The 19,882-nt window shown below is 49.5% G+C and overlaps 1 protein-coding gene across 3 annotated transcripts in view; it reads right to left on the minus strand.

Moving 5' to 3' along the window:
* Positions 1–19,882, minus strand: part of CAMK2A (calcium/calmodulin dependent protein kinase II alpha) — a 319,535-nt gene that overhangs the window by 22,873 nt on the left and 276,780 nt on the right. For 2 of the 3 annotated variants that reach the window (XM_073649790.1, XM_073649791.1), the window contains exons 14-15: positions 16,461–16,509; positions 15,178–15,253 (exon numbers count right to left, since the gene is read on the minus strand). In XM_073649790.1, the coding sequence (XP_073505891.1) occupies positions 15,178–15,253; positions 16,461–16,509 (125 nt within the window). Of the gene's footprint in view, positions 1–15,177; positions 15,254–16,460; positions 16,510–19,288; positions 19,322–19,882 lie in introns of all 3 variants that reach the window. The other variant, XM_073649789.1, reaches the window with a different exon arrangement.

Here is a 19,882-nt window from a genome sequence, read left to right on the forward strand (position 1 = left end):
CTCAGCGCTGCATCAGGGGCATTTTTCTCACGGTGCCAGCAGTTAACTCAGTGAGTGCACCGCAGTTCATTGGCCCAGCTGGGAAAGTAGCCTCAGTGACCGGCGATCACTCTATGACATGACCACTAGTCACCAATGCTGAGCTCCTAGCAGCTCATTCCCCAGTGGTTTTCTGCCTGGACAATCGCATCTTGGCACCGTCCAGGGTGAAAACTATTTATCCCAGACATGGATTACGGCATGGGACAGAACTTCGGATAGGTGAGGAATATTGTTGTTTTTTATTTTGTTTTCTTCCAGATGACAATGGCTTCAATGGAATGGGTGTTAGGTGAGTATAACTGTGTTTGTTATTTTTAAATAAAAAAACAAAAGTGTGTTTGTTTTATTTCAAATAAAAGACTTTATTCTGGGTATTTGTCTTTATTTAACAATTTGACTATAGGATTAGTAATGGATAGGTGTCTTATAGACACCTCTCCACTACTAACCTGTGAACTTGATGTCAACTGACAATACAAAGGTGACATCAACCCCACAAATATTACCTCACTTGGCATCACTACAGGGCCAGTGGGAGGAGCTGGCCAAAGCTCCAGAATTGACGCATCTAATAGATGCGCTTTTTCTGGGGCAGCTGCCGGCTGCTATTTTTAGGCAGGTGGGGCAATATCCATGGCCCCATACCAGCCTGAGAATACCAGCCCCCAGCTGTCTGCTTTAGTTTGTCTGGTTGTTAAATATGGGGGCATATACAGTCACTCTTTGTGACTGCAGACTTCTGAGTCCTCGTAGCGTGTGCACTGCAATCAGTCAGGATTCTCTAAGTGTTGTGGTGAGAGCGGGCGGTCATGTGACCACAAGTATGTGATTTGCATAAATGTGGTCACATGCTGACTAGACGTGCCCAGCTTCGCTCAATACAAGTGAAATGAGGCAGCGCACGTCTAGTCAGAATGTGCAAGTAAGTACGCAAATCGCAGACTTGATATCAGACTTCTGCAGTCGCATAGAGTGACTGCAGACTTTTATCAAAAGACCAGACAATCCCTTTAATGAAGTTGGCACATTTGGGGTCTAAATCATTAAGCAGATTTGTAACTTGTTGTGCCTAATTTATCTTGATTCACTGGGTATGTCTCTGATGAGGTAACAATGAGATGCCACGTCTGTGGGCATGACTGTCCCTCCTTAAGGAGACCAGGTGAGTATGCAGTCTTAACGGTGAAGCTTTGACATAAAAAGTTTTCCATGTTGCAAGGCTCATTAAAGTGTCAGACATTGACTATTCAGTGGCTGCCTTCAAATGGTGACACTAATAGCATACCTCCCAACTTTTACAGAACAGAAAAAGGGACATACTACGCGGTGCACATAGCACAAATTTTGACCACGCTCCTATCCACTGCCAAGGCCACCCTCATTTACCATTTATTTCTACTCTGGTAGGAGGAGATGTCTGAGGGGCGGTGGCAGAGAGGAACATTTAGCAGACCACCCAAAACAGCATAACATAGACCCATAATCCGGGACTATCCCGCTGTATCCGGGACGGTTGGGATCTAAAGATTTATTTTTCGTTCATTCATTCATTACTGTAGTAGCCAAAACTTTATCATTTTTACATGAGCTTCACTATTTGAGGCCTTGCATTTTTGTGTCCGTAGGGTCGTGTTCACACGTTGAATAATACTGTGTTTTTTGTTTCCTGCAGTTGTCCATACCGAACTACTCAATAACAATCTTCTCTGGTTACTGTATGCTTGATTAATTTTTTATATCTTTTCCCCCTTATTTTATGCATTTTTGGTGCAGATTTGATGCAGAGTTTTTAATGTGTTTTTTATAGTACAGAAAATCTTTGATTCTGCACTTAAAAAACCAACTGGGTTTTTACATGCATTTTTTCCCACTCCCCATATAAGCCTGTAGAGGAAAAAAATATCAAAACCATACAGTTCAGCAGCGCTTTTAAACATACAGCAGGTGAAGTTTTGATTAATTCACATCCGATTTGCAGCCCCACATAAGGACACTGCCACTACCATGTTTCACTGTAGGCACCATGCATTTAGAGAAATTAATTTAGAAAAATGCATGATGCCTACAGTAAAACATGGTGGTGGCAGTGTCCTTATGTGGGGATCCTTGAGTGCTACTGGTGTTGAGGAGCTAAATTTCATTGATGGTAGTATGAATTCACAGATGTACTGCTGTATATTGAAAGACAAGAAGTTGTCATTGTGGCGCCCCTGAGGGTTCAGTCGCCACAGAGGTACTGCACCTCACCCAGAGGTGTGGTATCCCCTTCTCTCAGGTAAGGAGGGAGTGCTGCCCGGAACCCCAACACTCACATTCAACACTACACTACTCCAGGCCGGCTGGAAGGGCAACATGCAATGTGTTTCTCTGCTGAGCCCTGTCCCTGGCTGGAGTGGGGGGAACCCAGAGGTGGGGGGAACCAGTAGTGGGTGTGGGTGGAGGAAGTAGTTTAGTGGAGCACTTTGAGAGTAGGTATAAAAAGGGAAACCATCTTAGGGTGGCAGGAGGAGAGTTGAGTAGAGGAGTGAGAGAAGTCAGTCAGGGAGCAGAGTCTCTTTAGCAGCTCTGCTCCACAAGTAGGGCCCAGTCCTAGAGGCCCAGGTGGGGAGCAAAGGAGTAGGCTCCGATCTAAAGAAGGGATCCCAGGGGGTACGGCAAGTGCGGGACAGCACCTGTACGCCCCGAATCTGTCAGAAGACAGAGGAATCGTAGGCCGCAAGAAGGGAACAGTCCCCTGGACCAGTCGTGTAACTTCAAGTCTCGGCTAGAAAAACCGGAGGCTTCTGGCTTTCATAGACCAGTTGCCGCAGCCTTATTCTAATCCCCATGAGGGTCAAGCAGGTCTGGGAACTCCAGCAAGACAGGAGGGACTTCAGAGAACGGGAGCGGGATTGAGAGTGGGGAAGCGCAGGGCAGGAGGGAGAAGACCCAGAGTGAAGACGGTCTAGCTAGGAACACAAGAAAGTGGGGTTCCGTCAGGTGCTCCTAATCTGCCTGAGGAAGAGCTGAACCCCTGCCTGGTGAACGCAGCGCGACGTGGGAGGCTGGCACCCGTACAGTACACCAGTGGAACTGTCATAAGAACTGTGAGTAAAGACTCGGATGACTGCACCGTACTGCCTCCGTCCATTCTTTCATCTGCGCCCTCTTGCCTCCCGGCACTACAACGCCCAGCGCAGCTTACACTACCTACACTGCCCTGGAGCTAGCTCTACCTGTGAAGAGCCACACCATCCCTGCTGCCGTAACACCAGCTCCAGAGGACTGCTCCGCAGTGGCGGCACCCTTTAGCCGCAATCCACAGGTGGCGTCACAAAAACTTTACAAATCCCCTATAAATAGAAACCCCCCCCTTTTTATTGAAGGCCCTGGGCCACGGGCTGGGCCAGCCACCGTGATATCCCCCCACGGCCCTGGGGGCGCGTCACCATCACTCCGTGGCCCTTCATAGAAGTGCATTTTTCCAACATGACAATGGTCCAAAACACAAATCTGTTGCATTTTTGAAGAAGAACAGAGTGAAAGTGATTCAGAGGCCAAGTGTCTCCAGATCTGAACCCAACCGAACACCTATGGGGAATTTTGAAGAGACAAGTTGTCATCTCTCTCCATCCAGCATCCAGGCTTTAAAAGAGGCCGTTCTTAAAGAATGGAAAACATAGATGTTGCAATATGCCAACTTGTCCATTCAGTGCATAGAAGACTTGGTGCTATCCTTAAAAATCATGGAGGTCATACAAAATACTAGATGTAGTAGTTATTGATGTGGGGTGTACTCATTTTTGCATCAACTAATTTGAGTAAAATTGAAGATATTGTAATTACAATTATATTATTAACCTTTCTTTCATGTTATGGGTTAAAAAATGTTCTATGAAGCTCGGTCTTGTCAAAATTTAGGAAATTATTTTTGTGCTCAGTGAGATATTGATTAAAATTTTACTTTTCAAGGGGGTGAATTTGTGGCGCCCCTGCGGGTCTAGTTGCCATAGAGGTACTGCATCTCACCCAGAGGTGTGGTACCCCATTCTCAGGTAAGGAGGGAGCACTATACGGTACCCACACACTCACATACAACACACACCACTCCTGAGGGAAGGGCGAGATTGCTCCTGAGGGAGAGCACAGTCCCTGTCCCTGCCAGGAGGGTGGAACTAAGTGGAGATGGGTGGAGGAAGAAACTTAGGGGAGCACAGACACAAAGAGTATAAAAGAAGGCTGGAAAGATCTAGAAGGTGTGCAGCGCAGTGCAGTGCTGCTGTTCAGGGGAGAAAGGGAGGAGTTGTGAGCAGTACAGTCCAGTCTCCTGTTCCAGTGCTTGGAGCAGGAGCTCAGTCAGAGAGTGAGGTAAGAAGGCAGGAGCAGTGAGGAGGGCTCCAGAAAGAGAAGGGATGCGAGGGGCACGGCAAGTGCGGAGGCCACCCGTGCACCCGAGTTCACGCTGACGTGGAGGGATCAAGGCCGCTGTAGGGGACCGGCCCCAGACTAGTGGAGTACTTTAAGGCTCAGCTAGCAAACCGGAGGCTGCGGTATCTTCATGTGCCGTAGCCAAAATCCACACATAACTGCTGAAAAGGTGGTCAATAGGACCAAGGGGATAGACCAGACGTCGCCCGCCAAGGCCCGCGGCCACTGGCTCGGGACACTGTGTGTGAGGCGCAGGGCAGGAGGGCGAGAGCCAGCGCAGAGAGACGACCTGGAGAGGTACACTCAAAGGGGTCCCGTGCAAGTGCTTCTAAGTTATCTGAGAGTTGGCTGGATCACTTCCCCGGAGGACACAGGACGACGAGGGCGGTTACAGACCAGTAACTGTAACCTGGAGAACTTAACAACTGTGAGTAAATAGCCGAAGACTGCACCCCACTGTGTCCTTGAATAATTGCTGCGCCATCACCTGCCTTGCACTACACCAGCAACATCTACTTCTAAAATCCACTATATACTGCCCTGGAGATAAGCTCTACCCGTGCAGAGCTGAACCAACTCTGCTGCGTCACCATCAGCCCCAGTGGAGCTGCACCGCAGCGGCGGCCCCATATTGCCGCATACCAAGGGTGGTGTCACGAACATTATCCCCAAATCTTTATTTCCCCAAATTGACTTTCACTTTTGATTGATTGACCGCCCTGGGCCACGGACCGGGTCACTGCTGACGCGCCCCCTGGGCCGTGTGCAAGGGATACCCGGAGCCGGATCTCGATGGGGGTAGTAGTCCTTGTGGCGGTGACCCGGTCCGTGCCCAGGGTGTCAAACTAAGTGGCAGTCTATGGCAGTAGATGTTAATTTGATCGACTACGCCACCCGTTGAGTGCGGCTTTGAAGCCGCCGCTGCAGAGCAGTCCGCTGAGGCCGGTGGTATATGTGCAGCAGTGATGGTATAACCCCCAACGGGAGGGGTATGGCCTCAGGGCAGCAGGTGTGGATGATGGGTGTAGTTATGTTGTAGAAAGGAGAGTCAGAGACTTGAGGTGCAGTTTCAGGGTTTTTACTCACAGGTGTTCTCTCAGTCACTCTGGCCTTGAGTGACCACCCGAGCCGTGCTGCGTCCACCAGGTCCTGGACTCGGCCAACCCCCAGGCAGTCCGGAGCGTGGTCCTAAGCTTCCCTGTCTCTCTCTCTTCCTCCTGGCCGTTCCCACCAGGGATCCACCTTTGGCCGGCTCCCTCGGGTCTCTTGGTGGTCAAACCTCCTCTGGGTTCCCTGACCCTATGCTTGGTGTGCCTTTCTAGTGGATTTGGTGAGGGTCGTGGCAAATCTTGACCACGACCTCCGGTTTCTGGCTGAGGATTAGTGGCCTCCACCAGTTCGGGTTCCGGTACCCGTGTCCGCCAACCCTTCACCCTTTCTGGTCTGATTCTGGGTTCTTGGGGTTCCCTCTGTCTTTCTCTCTGGGTCCTTCTTACTCCTCTCTCTCTCTCTGCAGGCCTTGCTCTGGAGCTGGGCCCAGCCGGAGCCACAGCTCCCTGTCAGCCCTCCTGGCTGAGCTCCTCTGCACTCCACTCCCCTACTACAAGACCCTGTCCTAAGATGGTGCCCACCTTATATACTCCCTCTATGTGTGAACCCAGGTGACCAGCACCCAATGGGCTCCTAGCTTTACCCAGACTACTCCCCCTATCTGCCCCTACACTACTGGGATGTTCCACCCCCCTCCCACTCCAGCCAGGGACAGACGCTGTCGTACCTGCACATATACTGGTGGGAGTACCGTAGTTCTGTCCCCCGGAAATGGGATGTATGTAGTGCATGCAGCCTACTAAGCTCAGTTCCACACTCCATCCTTACCCGGGAGTGGAATACCACACCTCTGGCTTGAGGTGTAATACCCCTGCAGCAGCCGAATCCTCAGGGTGCTACATTCCCCCCTGGTAAATCACAGCACATCCTCGGGCTGTAAAAGAATAAAATATCCAAAAACATACAATTCTTTTTTTTTTTTCCAAAACATCATAAACATATAAAACACTATATATATTATCAGCAGCATAAAACTCTTCATATAAAACTTTTCATTATAAACATTCTTGTTCCTCCGGCCACGGTGCAACTTGTGACCGGGTAAAGTGCAACAGTCTCTTCTGAAAAAAAACACAGTTCCTTATAAAACCAGTAGGGGGCGCTTTAGAAAGCGCAACTATATACAAGGGGAGGTGGCCGCTCTCAGTCCTCGGCCAGTGGGATGAGGAAAGAATGACCGCTCTCAGTCCTCGGCCAGTGGGATTAAGGGACATACGGGTAACAGTTTAATTTGCTGGTCCCAACGGGGACTATAATGGTAACAGTTCCTGTACCCTGACGGGTAACTATTTTACAGTTCCATTTACCGTACTTTAGTAGCGGCGTCCTCCTAATACTTCCTCCGTGTACCCTTCAGACCCGTCCGGGTCCTCTTGCTCCTCCTGACACCTCAGCTCTTCCTCTGTCAGCCGGTGTACATGAAGGGCATAGGGTCCTTTGGCACATTGGTGCCGGGTAAAGGTGACCTCATCACCCAGGTAAAGGTCACGACCTCTGTGTCCCTCCGGTAGGTGGGACTCGACATCTCTTCTGGTCACGAAGACGTCGCCGGGGGTGTGATGATCTCTGATGAAGCCCCAACCGTGCTGCAGTTGGAATTTAATTACAGTCCCGGTGGCACGGGGACCGTGGGCTGCACGGGGGTTCCTTCGGGTCCGGCTCTTTTGTTCTGCACTCTTTACTTGCAGCCGCTCCTCACGGACCCATCTCTCTCTCCGTTCTCGCTCAAAGACTTCCAACTGCTGGCGGCAGCACTCCGCACGCTCAGCTGCGGCCGCCCGGGTCTCCTGAGTGAACCCGATGAGGTCTCCTCCTGCGGGGTCCCACTCAAACTGCGCCTCCTCTAACGAGAGCGGGGTCATCTTGACGGGCGCCGGAGCCGGGATCAGGGGTTCGCACAGGGGTCTTTCTTTCCGGAGTCGGGGATGGTGGTACTCCGGTGGCCACACAAAGGGCTGCCCATCCGGGCAATTGTGCTGGGCAAACAAGTCCTCACCCAGGTGCGGCACAGTGGAAGTTGAGGGCGCGGTGGTGGTAGCGGCGCCCAGGTTTACCAGGCCTTGCGACCAGGCTTGGGGCACCCTGAACGTAAAGGGCACCGTGAAGACGGCGGCGCCCGGGGTTACTTGACCTTGCGACCAGGCCGGTGGCTCAGTGGAGGTAGAGGGCGCTGTTGGTACTGCGGCGCCCGGGGGCACTCGGCCTTGCGACCAGGCCGGTGGCGTCTCCTGCTTGGCCGCGCTCAGGGTTGAGGCGCGTGACGTCACAGGGGGCGTGGCCGCGGCTTCTGTTTGAGGCCTAGTCGGGAGCGGAGACGGTGCAACGACGGGCACGGCAGGGGAAATTTCGGGCTCTGCGACGGGGAGCTGGGGCAGGCTCACGGCTTCTCGGCTCGGGGTAGTGACGTCCCCTTTACCTGCCTTCGTTTCTTTAGCTCCTTCCTCGGCGTCGTCTCCGGCCTTGATTCCTCCTGCACCATCCTCAGAGGCGGTCTGACTCCTCGTCTCGGGTGGCGTGCTCCGTTGGCGGGTTCCAGCCTGCAGGGCCATCTCTCTGCTCCACTCCGTCAGCGTTTCTCGCTGCACCTGGGCCATCCTCCGTGCGAGGCGCTCCAGCTCGGTCTGCGCACACTCCCGGTCTCGGGGGAGCTGTGCCAGGATCTCCACCAGGCCTAGTGGGGTGGTTGCTTGCAGCAGGCTCCTGACCACAGGGTCGGTGCTGCCTGCCTCTCCCTCCATCTCCGGGTGCGACTTCTCCGGACTCCTCTCCAGACTCCTCCAGGCTGCACCCATCTTCTCTCTTTTGTTCTTGGTCCGCCCACACTGAGGGTGGTCCCGGGGCAACTTGGTGATTGTCAGTTCCAGGGGCAGTCCCCTCACGCTGATGGACATCTCAAGCATCACAGTCTCTGCTGGTGGGGGCGGTTTCCGCTTTTGGCGCCATTCTTGGACCTGGCCCACGATGGGAGGTGGCCTCTTGCCACCCTCTGGCACGCCCATAATGGCGTCCGCTCTGCCAGGGCGGGAAGTCTTCTGAAATGGCGGGAATCTTCTCCCAGTGGCGGGAAACTCCGTGGATGGCGGGAATCTTCACCGATTGCGGGAAGAAGGCTGAAGATGGCGCCGGATGGCGGGAATCTTCACTGATGGCGGGAAAACCTCACGGATGGTAAGTTTTAAAAGTCTCTCTTTCAGGCACGCAGTACCCGGTGGTTGCGGGCACGAAATCCTGCCGACTACGCCAAAGTTGACGCGCCCCCTGGGCCGTGTGCAAGGGATACCCGGAGCCGGATCTCGATGGGGGTAGTAGTCCTTGTGGCGGTGACCCGGTCCGTGCCCAGGGTGTCAAACTAAGTGGCAGTCTATGGCAGTAGATGTTAATTTGATCGACTACGCCACCCGTTGAGTGCGGCTTTGAAGCCGCCGCAGCAGAGCAGTCCGCTGAGGCCGGTGGTATATGTGCAGCAGTGATGGTATAACCCCCAACGGGAGGGGTATGGCCTCAGGGCAGCAGGTGTGGATGATGGGTGTAGTTATGTTGTAGAAAGGAGAGTCAGAGACTTGAGGTGCAGTTTCAGGGTTTTTACTCACAGGTGTTCTCTCAGTCACTCTGGCCTTGAGTGACCACCCGAGCCGTGCTGCGTCCACCAGGTCCTGGACTCGGCCAACCCCCAGGCAGTCCGGAGCATGGTCCTGAGCTTCCCTGTCTCTCTCTCTTCCTCCTGGCCGTTCCCACCAGGGATCCACCTTTGGCCGGCTCCCTCGGGTCTCTTGGTGGTCAAACCTCCTCTGGGTTCCCTGACCCTATGCTTGGTGTGCCTTTCTGGTGGATTTGGTGAGGGTCGTGGCAAATCTTGACCACGACCTCCGGTTTCTGGCTGAGGATTAGTGGCCTCCACCAGTTCGGGTTCCGGTACCCGTGTCCGCCAACCCTTCACCCTTTCTGGTCTGATTCTGGTTTCTTGGGGTTCCCTCTGTCTTTCTCTCTGGGTCCTTCTTACTCCTCTCTCTCTCTCTGCAGGCCTTGCTCTGGAGCTGGGCCCAGCCGGAGCCACAGCTCCCTGTCAGCCCTCCTGGCTGAGCTCCTCTGCACTCCACTCCCCTACTACAAGACCCTGTCCTAAGATGGTGCCCACCTTATATACTCCCTCTATGTGTGAACCCAGGTGACCAGCACCCAATGGGCTCCTAGCTTTACCCAGACTACTCCCCCTATCTGCCCCTACACTACTGGGATGTTCCACCCCCCTCCCACTCCAGCCAGGGACAGACGCTGTCGTACCTGCACATATACTGGTGGGAGTACCGTAGTTCTGTCCCCCGGAAATGGGATGTATGTAGTGCATGCAGCCTACTAAGCTCAGTTCCACACTCCATCCTTACCCGGGAGTGGAATACCACACCTCTGGCTTGAGGTGTAATACCCCTGTAGCAGCCGAATCCTCAGGGTACTACACTGCCACCGTGACTACCCCAATACAGGACCGGCCCGGCTACCGAGTACCCCACGGCTCCAGGGGACACGTCAACTTGGCGTCACGAACAGGATCTACCAACCCGTTAACCGGGTCCTGTGTGCCACAAATACTGTGTACAACTGTATAGACTGCAGCCATTACTGTAGCACATGCGGAGTTAATGATATGTGGGGTGTCCCATCATGGGCGGAGTCTTGAAAATGGTGCCAAAATAGGCCCCTCCCACTTGCATAGACTGTACCAGAGTTGTCTGTCACTCAGGTTGAAAGGTACCAGCCTTCCTCTTTGCATCAGACTGAGGGGGGAGATTGTCACCTCCCCCTGCAGAGGGCTGTGTGATCCCATCCATCGATCCATCCCAGCTGCTGCAGCTCTGTGCTGTGTGATCCCATCCATCCAGCAGCTGCAACCCTGTGCTGTGTGATCCCATCCATCCAGCTGCTGCAGCCCTGTGCTGTGTGATCCCATCCATCCATCCCAGCTGCTGCAGCTCTGTGAATACAACATAAGTGTGAGAATGCTGGGCACCATAGTTAAGTTTGACCTGGAAGGAGGATGGGGCTTCATCCGTGAGCCTCAAGTGGCCACGGACCTCTTTGTGAACCGGCGCGATGTGGAGTCCCACCTGCAGCAAGGACACCCGGGATGGGATCTATACCCTGTAGACAGGGTCACCTACACCCATCACCACGGAGAACGGGGGTGGTACGCCCTACATATGTATAGGGTGGTGGAGGAGGAGAACGTACCCCTGCCATCAGAAGCTGATGACCCGGCTGGGCCATCCAGTGGTGGACAAATGTCCCCCCGGAGGGAGCACTATTACTGAACTGAACTAAGTAACCATCATAAAACAGATGTGTATATAGTTACCCGGAAGGGTATTAATGTCAGTATTGTGAAAAAAAAATGTGTGTTTAAAATAAAGTTTTTGTTTGTTTTGTGTGTACCCGGTTAAGGTAAAAGGACATATTGGTTATGGACAGTGAACAGCCAGAACTTTTACTGTACAAAGTTAGCACTTCTTAAGGTGCTTCCTGTTGGTTTTATAAGACCACTGAACAAAAACCCGTTTGACGTGACCGAAGACGTGGTCCAAAGAGTGGATCAACTATGCCCTGCAGCCTAGCCCAGGGCCTACATTGGGGGTGTTCGGACGGGTCCCTCATATTGCACTTACACCAGTGAGATGGACACCCTGTAAAGGACCTCACTACAGCTTGCTGAACTTACTTGAAAAAAAAAAAGATAGAATGTTTTCTGCTTGACAAAATGTTATTTAAAGTGGTTTTATATTGTTTTATATACTGATAGTGATATGTAACGTTCAAGAAAAAGTGCCCCCCATGAAGGGAAGAAAAGTTATTTGCTGTTCTTCTATGTGAATGCGTTCTAAAAATTTTGATTGTCTTAAAATTAGTGTTTTGCTCTGTTCTAGCCTGCGGACGTGCTATGTTAAACAAGGGGGGGGGGATGTGGCACCCCAGCGGGTCCAGTTGCCATAAAGATATTGCATCTCAGACAGAGGTGTGGTACCCCACTCTCAGGTAAGGAGGGAGCACTACACGGTACCCACACACTCAAATCCAACACTACACCACTCCTGAGGGAAGGGTGAGATTGCTCCCGAGGGAGAGCACAGTCCCTGTCCCTGCCAGGAGGGTGGAACTAAGTGGAGGAGGTGGGTGGAGGAAGAAGCTTGGGGGAGCACAGACAGAAAGAGTATAAAAGAAGGCTGGAAAGATCTAGAAGGTGTGCAGTGCAGTGCAGAGCAGTGCAGTGCTGCTGCTCAGGGGAGCAAGGGAGGAGTTGTGAGCAGTACAGTCCAGTCTCCTGTTCCAGTGCTTGGAGCAGGAGCTCAGTCAGAGAGTAAGGAGAGAAGACTGGAGCAGTGAGGAGGGCTCCAGAGAGAGAAGGGATCCGAGGGGCACGGCAAGCGCGGAGGCCAACCGAGTTCACGCTGATGTGGAGGGATCAAGGCCACAGTAAGGGACTAGTGGAGTACTTTAAGGCTCAGCTAGCAAAACGGAGGCTGCGGTATCTTCATGTGCCGTAGACAAAATCCGTAGAAAAAGGCGCAGGGCAGGAGGGTGAGAGCCAGCGCAGAGAGACGACCTGGAAAGGTACACAGAAAGGGGTTCCATGCAAGTGCTTCTAAGTTATTTGAGAGTTGGTTGGATCACTTCCCCGGAGGACACAGGACGACGTGGGCGGTTACAGACCGGTAACTGTAACCTGGAGAACTTAACAACTGTGAGTAAATACCTGAAGACTGCACCAAGCTGTGTCCTTGAATAATTGCTGCCTTGCACTACACCAGCAACATCTACCTCTAAAATCCACTATATACTGCCCTGGAGCTAATCTCTACCCGTGCAGAGCTGAACCAACTCTGCTGCGTCACCATCAGCTCCAGTGGATCTGCACCTCAGCGGCGGCCTCATATAGCCGCATACCACGGGTGGCATCACGAACATTATCCCCAAATCTTTATTTCCCCAAATTGACTTTCACTTTTGATTGATTGACCGCCCTGGGCCACGGATCGGGTCACTACCACCGTGACTACCCCAATACAGGACCGGCCCGGCTACCGAGTACCCCACGGCTCCAGGGGGCGCGTCATATTCATTTATGCTAAGGCACTGTATGTATCTACTATACTTATTATACCACACAACAAGGAGGTAAATAGCTGAGAAAGAAAAAACAGTTTCTAATAGGACTTGACTGTGAAACTACTGGTGGTTGGAGGTATCAAAAATAACATTCAGAAGAGGAAGCTACATTAATTTCAAGAAGTCTTGATGTACTTTATGTGGACAAAACTATTGGAACTCACTTCTTAATTATTAAATACCGGATTCTCATTCAGTCCCATTGCCCCGGTGCATAACATCCGACATCTCCCCATGCCATCTGCCAGTGTCGGACTGGGTTGGCAAAGGCCCACCAGTAACATTGATTCTTGGGGCTCACTGTTCAGCTACATGCAAACATAACCTCACCCTAGTATGCAAATTAAATTTTTCGTCTATGTAATATTATCTTGACTAGCTTGTATAATGAATTATTAGATTATACCTTTTTCTGCAAATTGTGAATTAAGTGTAATAGCACTGCTTCACAAAGCCTACCGGAGGATTCTCCTGTCCTAAATATCCCCCCATCACCTGTGAGTGATATTATTGAGAAGTGGAAATAACAGCAGCAACTCAGCCACGAAGCGGAGACCCTGTAATGTTAGAGAGCGCGGTCGCCGAGTGCTGAGGATCAGAGGGCAGAAAAGTCACCAACACGCTGCTTAGTCCCAACCCCTTCTGGTATTAACATCAGCACAAACACTGCGTCCCCGCCTGGAGCTACATGGCTGAGCAGTTGCATGCAGCCTTACATCACCAAGGACAATGCCAAGCATCAGATGGAGAGGTGTAAAGTCGCCACCCACCACTGGACTGTAAATTGGAAAATTGTTCTGTGTAGTGATGGGTCACACTTCTCTATCTGGCATCTGATGGCTGAGTCTGGGTTGGTGAATGTGTAAAGCAGGTGATTGGATGCAACACACAGATGAGCACGAGGCGGGAGCAGACAGCAAACTATTTATTGCTTCCGGTATGGCGGGAACTTGGGAAGCAATTTAACAATAGAAAACATCGCAAACACAAGGAGATTATACAATGCAGAACATACAATAAGTCTTAAAGTTCAAACTGAATAATCGGAGAAGTCTCTTAAAGGATTATATGGGTGTACCTCTGACAGGGTTAGTACACCTGTCTCCGAGAGAGCTGCTACACTAGCTTCTTTTGGCACAATGGCCCTAGCGGGGGTCACCGGGTTTTCCCGCTAGACCACAAGTCAACCTAACGAAGTCTATCAAGGAACGCTGAGACTCCTTTGCCTCAGTCGACCACCACTTCACCTGTTGTCCTAGCCCAGGCCGTCCGCTGATCCGTAGGTTGGTGTCGGAAGAGACAGCCCGACTCACTCGTTACTCCCTTCTATCACTGCAGGTGTCCTCCTTCGGTCAAAGTCTCCTCTTGGCTCTTCGGTGCTTGACTGATGGCAGGTGTCACTTGGGATCGAGGGAAAGAGGGCTGGGCTCCGACTCTCGGCTGGTATCGTCTAAGCTCTGGAATTTGACCGGTGTAGAGCAGGCTCTGGGTCTTGACCGGCAGAGATCTGGTCCTCAGGTCTTGACTGGAATAGTAGGGTCTTCGATCTCACTTGGCGGCGTCCAAGCTCTGGCTGACAGAAACCGACACCCTGCTGGCATACACTTTCCACAGCGTCATTCCAGGTACACGTCTGCACCTTTCTCTCTCTTGGCGCCAAATCTCCCCTTTATATCCAAAAACTTTGTTACCTGACCAGTTTCCGCATTTGAACTTGTCTCCCCTGCAATTCTTCCTGTGACGGTTGGTTCCGCATGATCCCGTCTAGCCAGTTGGTGGCAGCCTTCCCGCACTAATGATACATCACACAAGGGCTCTTCAGGAGTATCATTGCCTCCTCTTAAAATGCCAGGAGGACGTTAACAGCCTGGCTGCATTATGCCTGCTGTAGAGTTGGTGGAGGATGGATAATGCTATGGGCTTGACTTTCAAAGGCCTCGGACCCTTGGTTTTAGTGAAAGGAATTCTTATTGCTTAAGCATACCAAGACATTTTGGACAATTGCATCTCCCAACTTAGCGGGAACAGTTTAGAGAAGACCTGTTCAGCTCCAGTCATCACTGTGCCCAGTGCACAAAGGCAGGTCTATACGGGAATGATTGGGGGAGCTATGTGTGGAAAAACATTACCAACAACTTTGGATGAACTAGAATGGAGATTGTGAGTTTGGTCCTTTCTCTAACACCAGTGTCTGACCTCACAAATACTCTTTTGAATGAACGGGCAAAAATTCCCACTGACACCTCCAAAATCTTGTAGAAAACCTCCCCAGAAGAGTGGAAGCTGCTATAACTGTAAAGGGGGGATCAACTTCATATTAATGCCTATGGATTTAGATTAAGATGTCATAAAAGCTTCTTTAAATGTAATGTGGAGGGATCTTAATACTTTTCTCCATATACTGTATGAAAGTAAAACGTTTCTTACCACTATTACATATTTTGCACTGGTACAAATACTCACGTGTAACATTCAAAGTCTCCATTGCTAATGGCCTCTATTAGCTGCTCGGTTACTTTTATAATCTCCTGCTTCCTCACTGTAAGCATAAGAAAAGTGAGTGTTAATCCAAGGATCTTAAGACATGGAATAGAGTCTTCACCATCGTCCAGGTACTAATAAAGGAGAAATTATGGTATGGGTTGCAGCTATAGAAGGTGTAAAAGTAGCAGTACCCATACTTGGATTCGAGTGCCTGAGGGATTATTTCATGTTCCAGCTCTGATCAAAAACCCACTTGAGTAAGATGTGCCAAATTAATTAACAGACACATGACTTTTAATGGTTTTGGGCACTTCTAATCTGAAATCTGTGGCACTTGTGAGCTGGAGTAGATTTCTTCTTGTCTGCGACTGACTAGACTATGTCCCCTCCTGCTAAGCCTCACTCTCTTGAGGGGACATATAAATCCCAGGAAACGCAAATCTTTGCCAACTACATGTTGCAGAAAACGGAGTGATTTCCATAAATCGTTTTCTGCCATAAAAGTCTTGATGAATTCTCCCCAGATATCATAAATGACATATGTTAGGCAAGTTGGACCAATGAATCAGTGGTGCTTTAAAGGATGCATACCCACTAAGCAAAAGAAGGATGAGGAGCAAGGGCTGTAGGATGGGGCACCATTTCTTAGGAGTTGTGTGAGCAGAAAGGTCCATTCTTAATTGGATCTTAAAAGATTAGTTAATCCTTTCTTAAAAGACCCTGTGCTCATTGGCAGAGGGCTGGGGTTCACAGCTGGAGGCAGGGACTTGGGCAGGAGCAAAGCTATAGGTGGTGAAGAGGAAGCAGTTACTAGAGGGGGTCCAAAATTAAATATAAATGGTACATAGTATAAGGCAATGTTATATATTTAGTTCTGGGCTCTGAAGCTTCAAGCTTTGCTCCAGGCCTAGGATTTTCCATACATAATGTTTAGAGACAGATTAATGAGTATAAGTTGTGAAACACCAATTAGGAAGGTCTCATCGCTTGGGACTGAAATGGTCACACCAGGAAATGGTGCAGGTGAAGACTCAAAAGGCTTCTCCACCACAAAAGCAGCCACCAGTACAATTATTAGCATATGGCTCGGGGTGAAGGTTGTAGGGGGTACGGGTGTATTGCTGTTGAAGAGTTTGCATTAGGGCACAAGAACTAAATGATAGTAAAGGAAGGACATTACATTTTAGGAACATTATCTCTAAAAGCAGTTAAGCCATGATAAACCTGTCTCCAAGTGTTCACGATTTCATCCCCTGACCTACCTTTGGTATCTTCATCTTCGATAGTAGTATTTGTGCTTTCTGAAGATTCCTGGATGAAATGACAAGGAGGAATAATTGGGTTACTCCATCATAAACCATATGACAGTTGTATTGGGCACAAGTAGTGCACCGTTTCCAGAAGGTGTTCTTGTCTTTTCCAGAAGCCGTGTCGATATACCTCTGTATTTTATATATTGACCACTAGAGGTCACCATTCAACCAGGAAAAAGAAAATTTTAGTAGAGTATATTTTAATGTATTTCTAATGTTTTGTAGTGTCAGCACCTCAGGGGAGCTGTGCTGTCCTTCCTTATCCGAGAACATAAAATCCCAACCCCATCCGGTGCAGTCCTCATTATTCATTTCTCCCACATATCCCAAACCAGCTGCACCAACTGACTGCGCACAGAGCTGTGACTACAAACACAACTGCTCATTCCTCTGTGAGCCCCAAGTTGTAGTCAGACATCGCCCTCTGCTGGGCAAAAAGGCACAGGACAATTAGTCAAACGTTCGCTTCATATTTGCCCATTACCTTGTTTTGCTTAGCAAAGAACATGTACCGTAAAATCGGTCAGAGGAGAAAGAAAACAATGATCGCTCATACTGGCATAGTACATCTCCTGTAACAATGGGTATGTGCTAAAAGGTCCAAGTATTCTAGCTCATTTCCTATGAGATACCTTAAAAGAAAAATTAGGAAACAGTTTCCATCTCCTAACAGCTGCTTATTTGCAATAACCAAGGTGGTTCTGCTAGGGCTATAGTATGTCCTGCATATGCAGGCCATTCATGCAGAACTGACTGACAGTTCATGTACAGAATGAACACTTGACATAACCCTTGCATAGTTGCCAACAGTTATGGGGACATTTAAACCACCCACCCCATCTGCACTCTCCTGAGAACACCTTACCACTGTCAGGTACACCCCCGATGCTCCGCAGAATGCCTATTTTTGGGCATGGTTTACATAAAAATGTCTCTTTGCTTCTAAAATTGACTGCTAACTCCTGGATTACAGGATCAGTAGTCAAAAATCAACTTCTTTTGGGCCACGAGTCCTTGGAAATCTGAGACAATTGGCAACCATGCCCAAGAAGACCAGGGTTGGAGTATCCTTCAGGAAGCCGAGGCTCTGAGACTATTGGGTTCAGGTTCGGTATATTAAGAGAATGGGCCTCAGAATCACATGGTCACCCAGGCTGAATAATCCCACTCTCTCCTCTTTCTCCTCATGTTTCATAGAAGCCATAATATAGGAGCCATATTACAATTTATCAAATGTAGATGTCTATGTTTTCTTATAAACTGTTCTGAAATATCAGAATTTTCTTATGTCTAAGACATTGTAAGGAAGTGTCAATAAGTATACAGCTCTGAATATAGAGTGAGTAACAGGGGTTGTCCAGTACTTTCATATCGATGGCCTATCCTTAAAATAGGTGATTAATAACAGAGAGGTAGGGGTCCGACATCTGAGGCCCCCCACAATTACATGTTTACAGCTATAACTGAAGTAAACAGTATACAAAACATAACTCCATATAATATGTAGTGGTCATTCTCAGGTACTGAATATCAGCTTACAGCACTTCAATAAGAGTTGAACTGCAGTATCTTTGAACGGCCACTACAGGGTTTTATAGAGCTGTGCTTTCCCAGTCTGTATAATGTGTACTTTTGCCAGAGTGGAACAGCACAGTTCTGAAAACTGAGTAGTGACCATTCAGGGGTACTGTAGCTCAGCTCTTAAAATAGTGAATGTAAGCTGAGATGCAGTACCTGTTAACGGCCACTATAGGATAAATAAAGTTGTGCTTTTCCAGCTCTGTACACTGTGTACTTTTGCCACAGTGGAACAGCACAGCTCTGTACACTGTGTAGTGGACATTCAGGGGTACTGCAGCTCAGCTGCTGTTGAAGCGATAACAGGAGTTGCAAACAGTTGATTGGTGGGGACTTTGGGTGGCAGACCCAACAACAATTTTATATTGAAGACCTACTTTACGGATAAGTCAGCAATATATAAGTATTGGACAATCCTTTAAAGGGGTAATCTCAAGTTCCAAAGTTATCTCCTATTGACAGATAGGGGATAACCTCCTGATCGCTAAGGGTCCGATTGTTGGGATCCCCACCAATCTCAAGAATGGTGATTGATCATGCATACTGCTTCTCCATTCATTCCGAGGGCAGTGCTCAACTGGTCACCGGCGCTCCCGTAAATATGAATGGAGTAGCAGTGAACATTATCTGACACTGCTCCATTCACACGGGGCTCTTCTTGGGATCGGGGGAGGTCCCAGTGGTCAGTTAGTCAGCGATCGGGAAGTTATTCCCTATCTCATGGATAGGGGATACCTTCCAAACTTGAGCATAAGCTAGCCAGACATGGCATAGTCCACCTGAGTGATATGATTATTGGGGAGATCAGGAAAGCTTGGCTTTGCACAAGATCTCCAGAATGATGTGTACTTCAGCTTTCATTAGGCAATTATTCTAAAAAAAGGCACATGTCTCACAGGCCATTGAGTCAGGATGGCATCTGCTTGTCTAGGACCTTATAATGCCCATGCTACGAAGTTCACTGTGCCAGTATGAGCAGACCAAAACCCCTTATCAGCTGGTTGACCTGGAAATACAATTACTCCTTGTTCAATATGACAAGGTATCAACTTTGAAACCACCCATTGTTCCAACCATGGACACCAAAGGGGCAAATGTTAATTTCAGATCCCTCAGCTAATAGGGAAAGTGAAGTAGACCATTGTTCCTTTCTGGGACCCAGAGGAACCAGCACTGAATAAGACAAAACATAGACTCACCATCAACTGGACACTGGAACTGGACTTTCGTTTCTGGAAAAACAAGGAGAACAGATAGGAAGGAGAGTGAGACACACAGCCAGCAGCACAGTGACCACAGGGGAAAGCACAGAAGTCCACACAGTGACCACAAGCGGTAGCCACACCACAAGAAGAAGCCCCAGATGAATGTAAAATACACAAGGAACATTAAGGGGAACAATTAACGACACAGCCATGTAGATGCCCAAAATGGAGTTGGGTAGGGGGAATGGTTTAGAGTGTCCCTCATGCAACACTGATTGGTTGGAATGTCTATTTTGGTCAGCAGCCAAGGGGATCAATGATCCCTATGAACCACCCAACAGTTTGAGCTTATACTTTCCAGGTTTTCCACTACATAGCAAGAATGAAAGAATTATGAGTTCAATGTATCTGAGCACAAGACTTGTAGGGTGGTTGGATAGGAGATCTCCACATCCCGACATGTTGGTGAAGCAAATAAAAGCAGAAGCGTATAAAAGCAGAAGCACAGTCAGAGGAGCAGAGTAAGGAGCACAGCAGGGAACATACATTAATAAGGCATCCTAACATTCAGCAGTATGTCAACCTGCA

Source organism: Phyllobates terribilis, unplaced genomic scaffold (genome assembly GCF_046119375.1).
Source record: "Phyllobates terribilis strain yellow unplaced genomic scaffold, ASM4611937v1 Scaffold_10__3_contigs__length_209671492, whole genome shotgun sequence".
NCBI lineage: Eukaryota > Metazoa > Chordata > Amphibia > Anura > Dendrobatidae > Phyllobates > Phyllobates terribilis.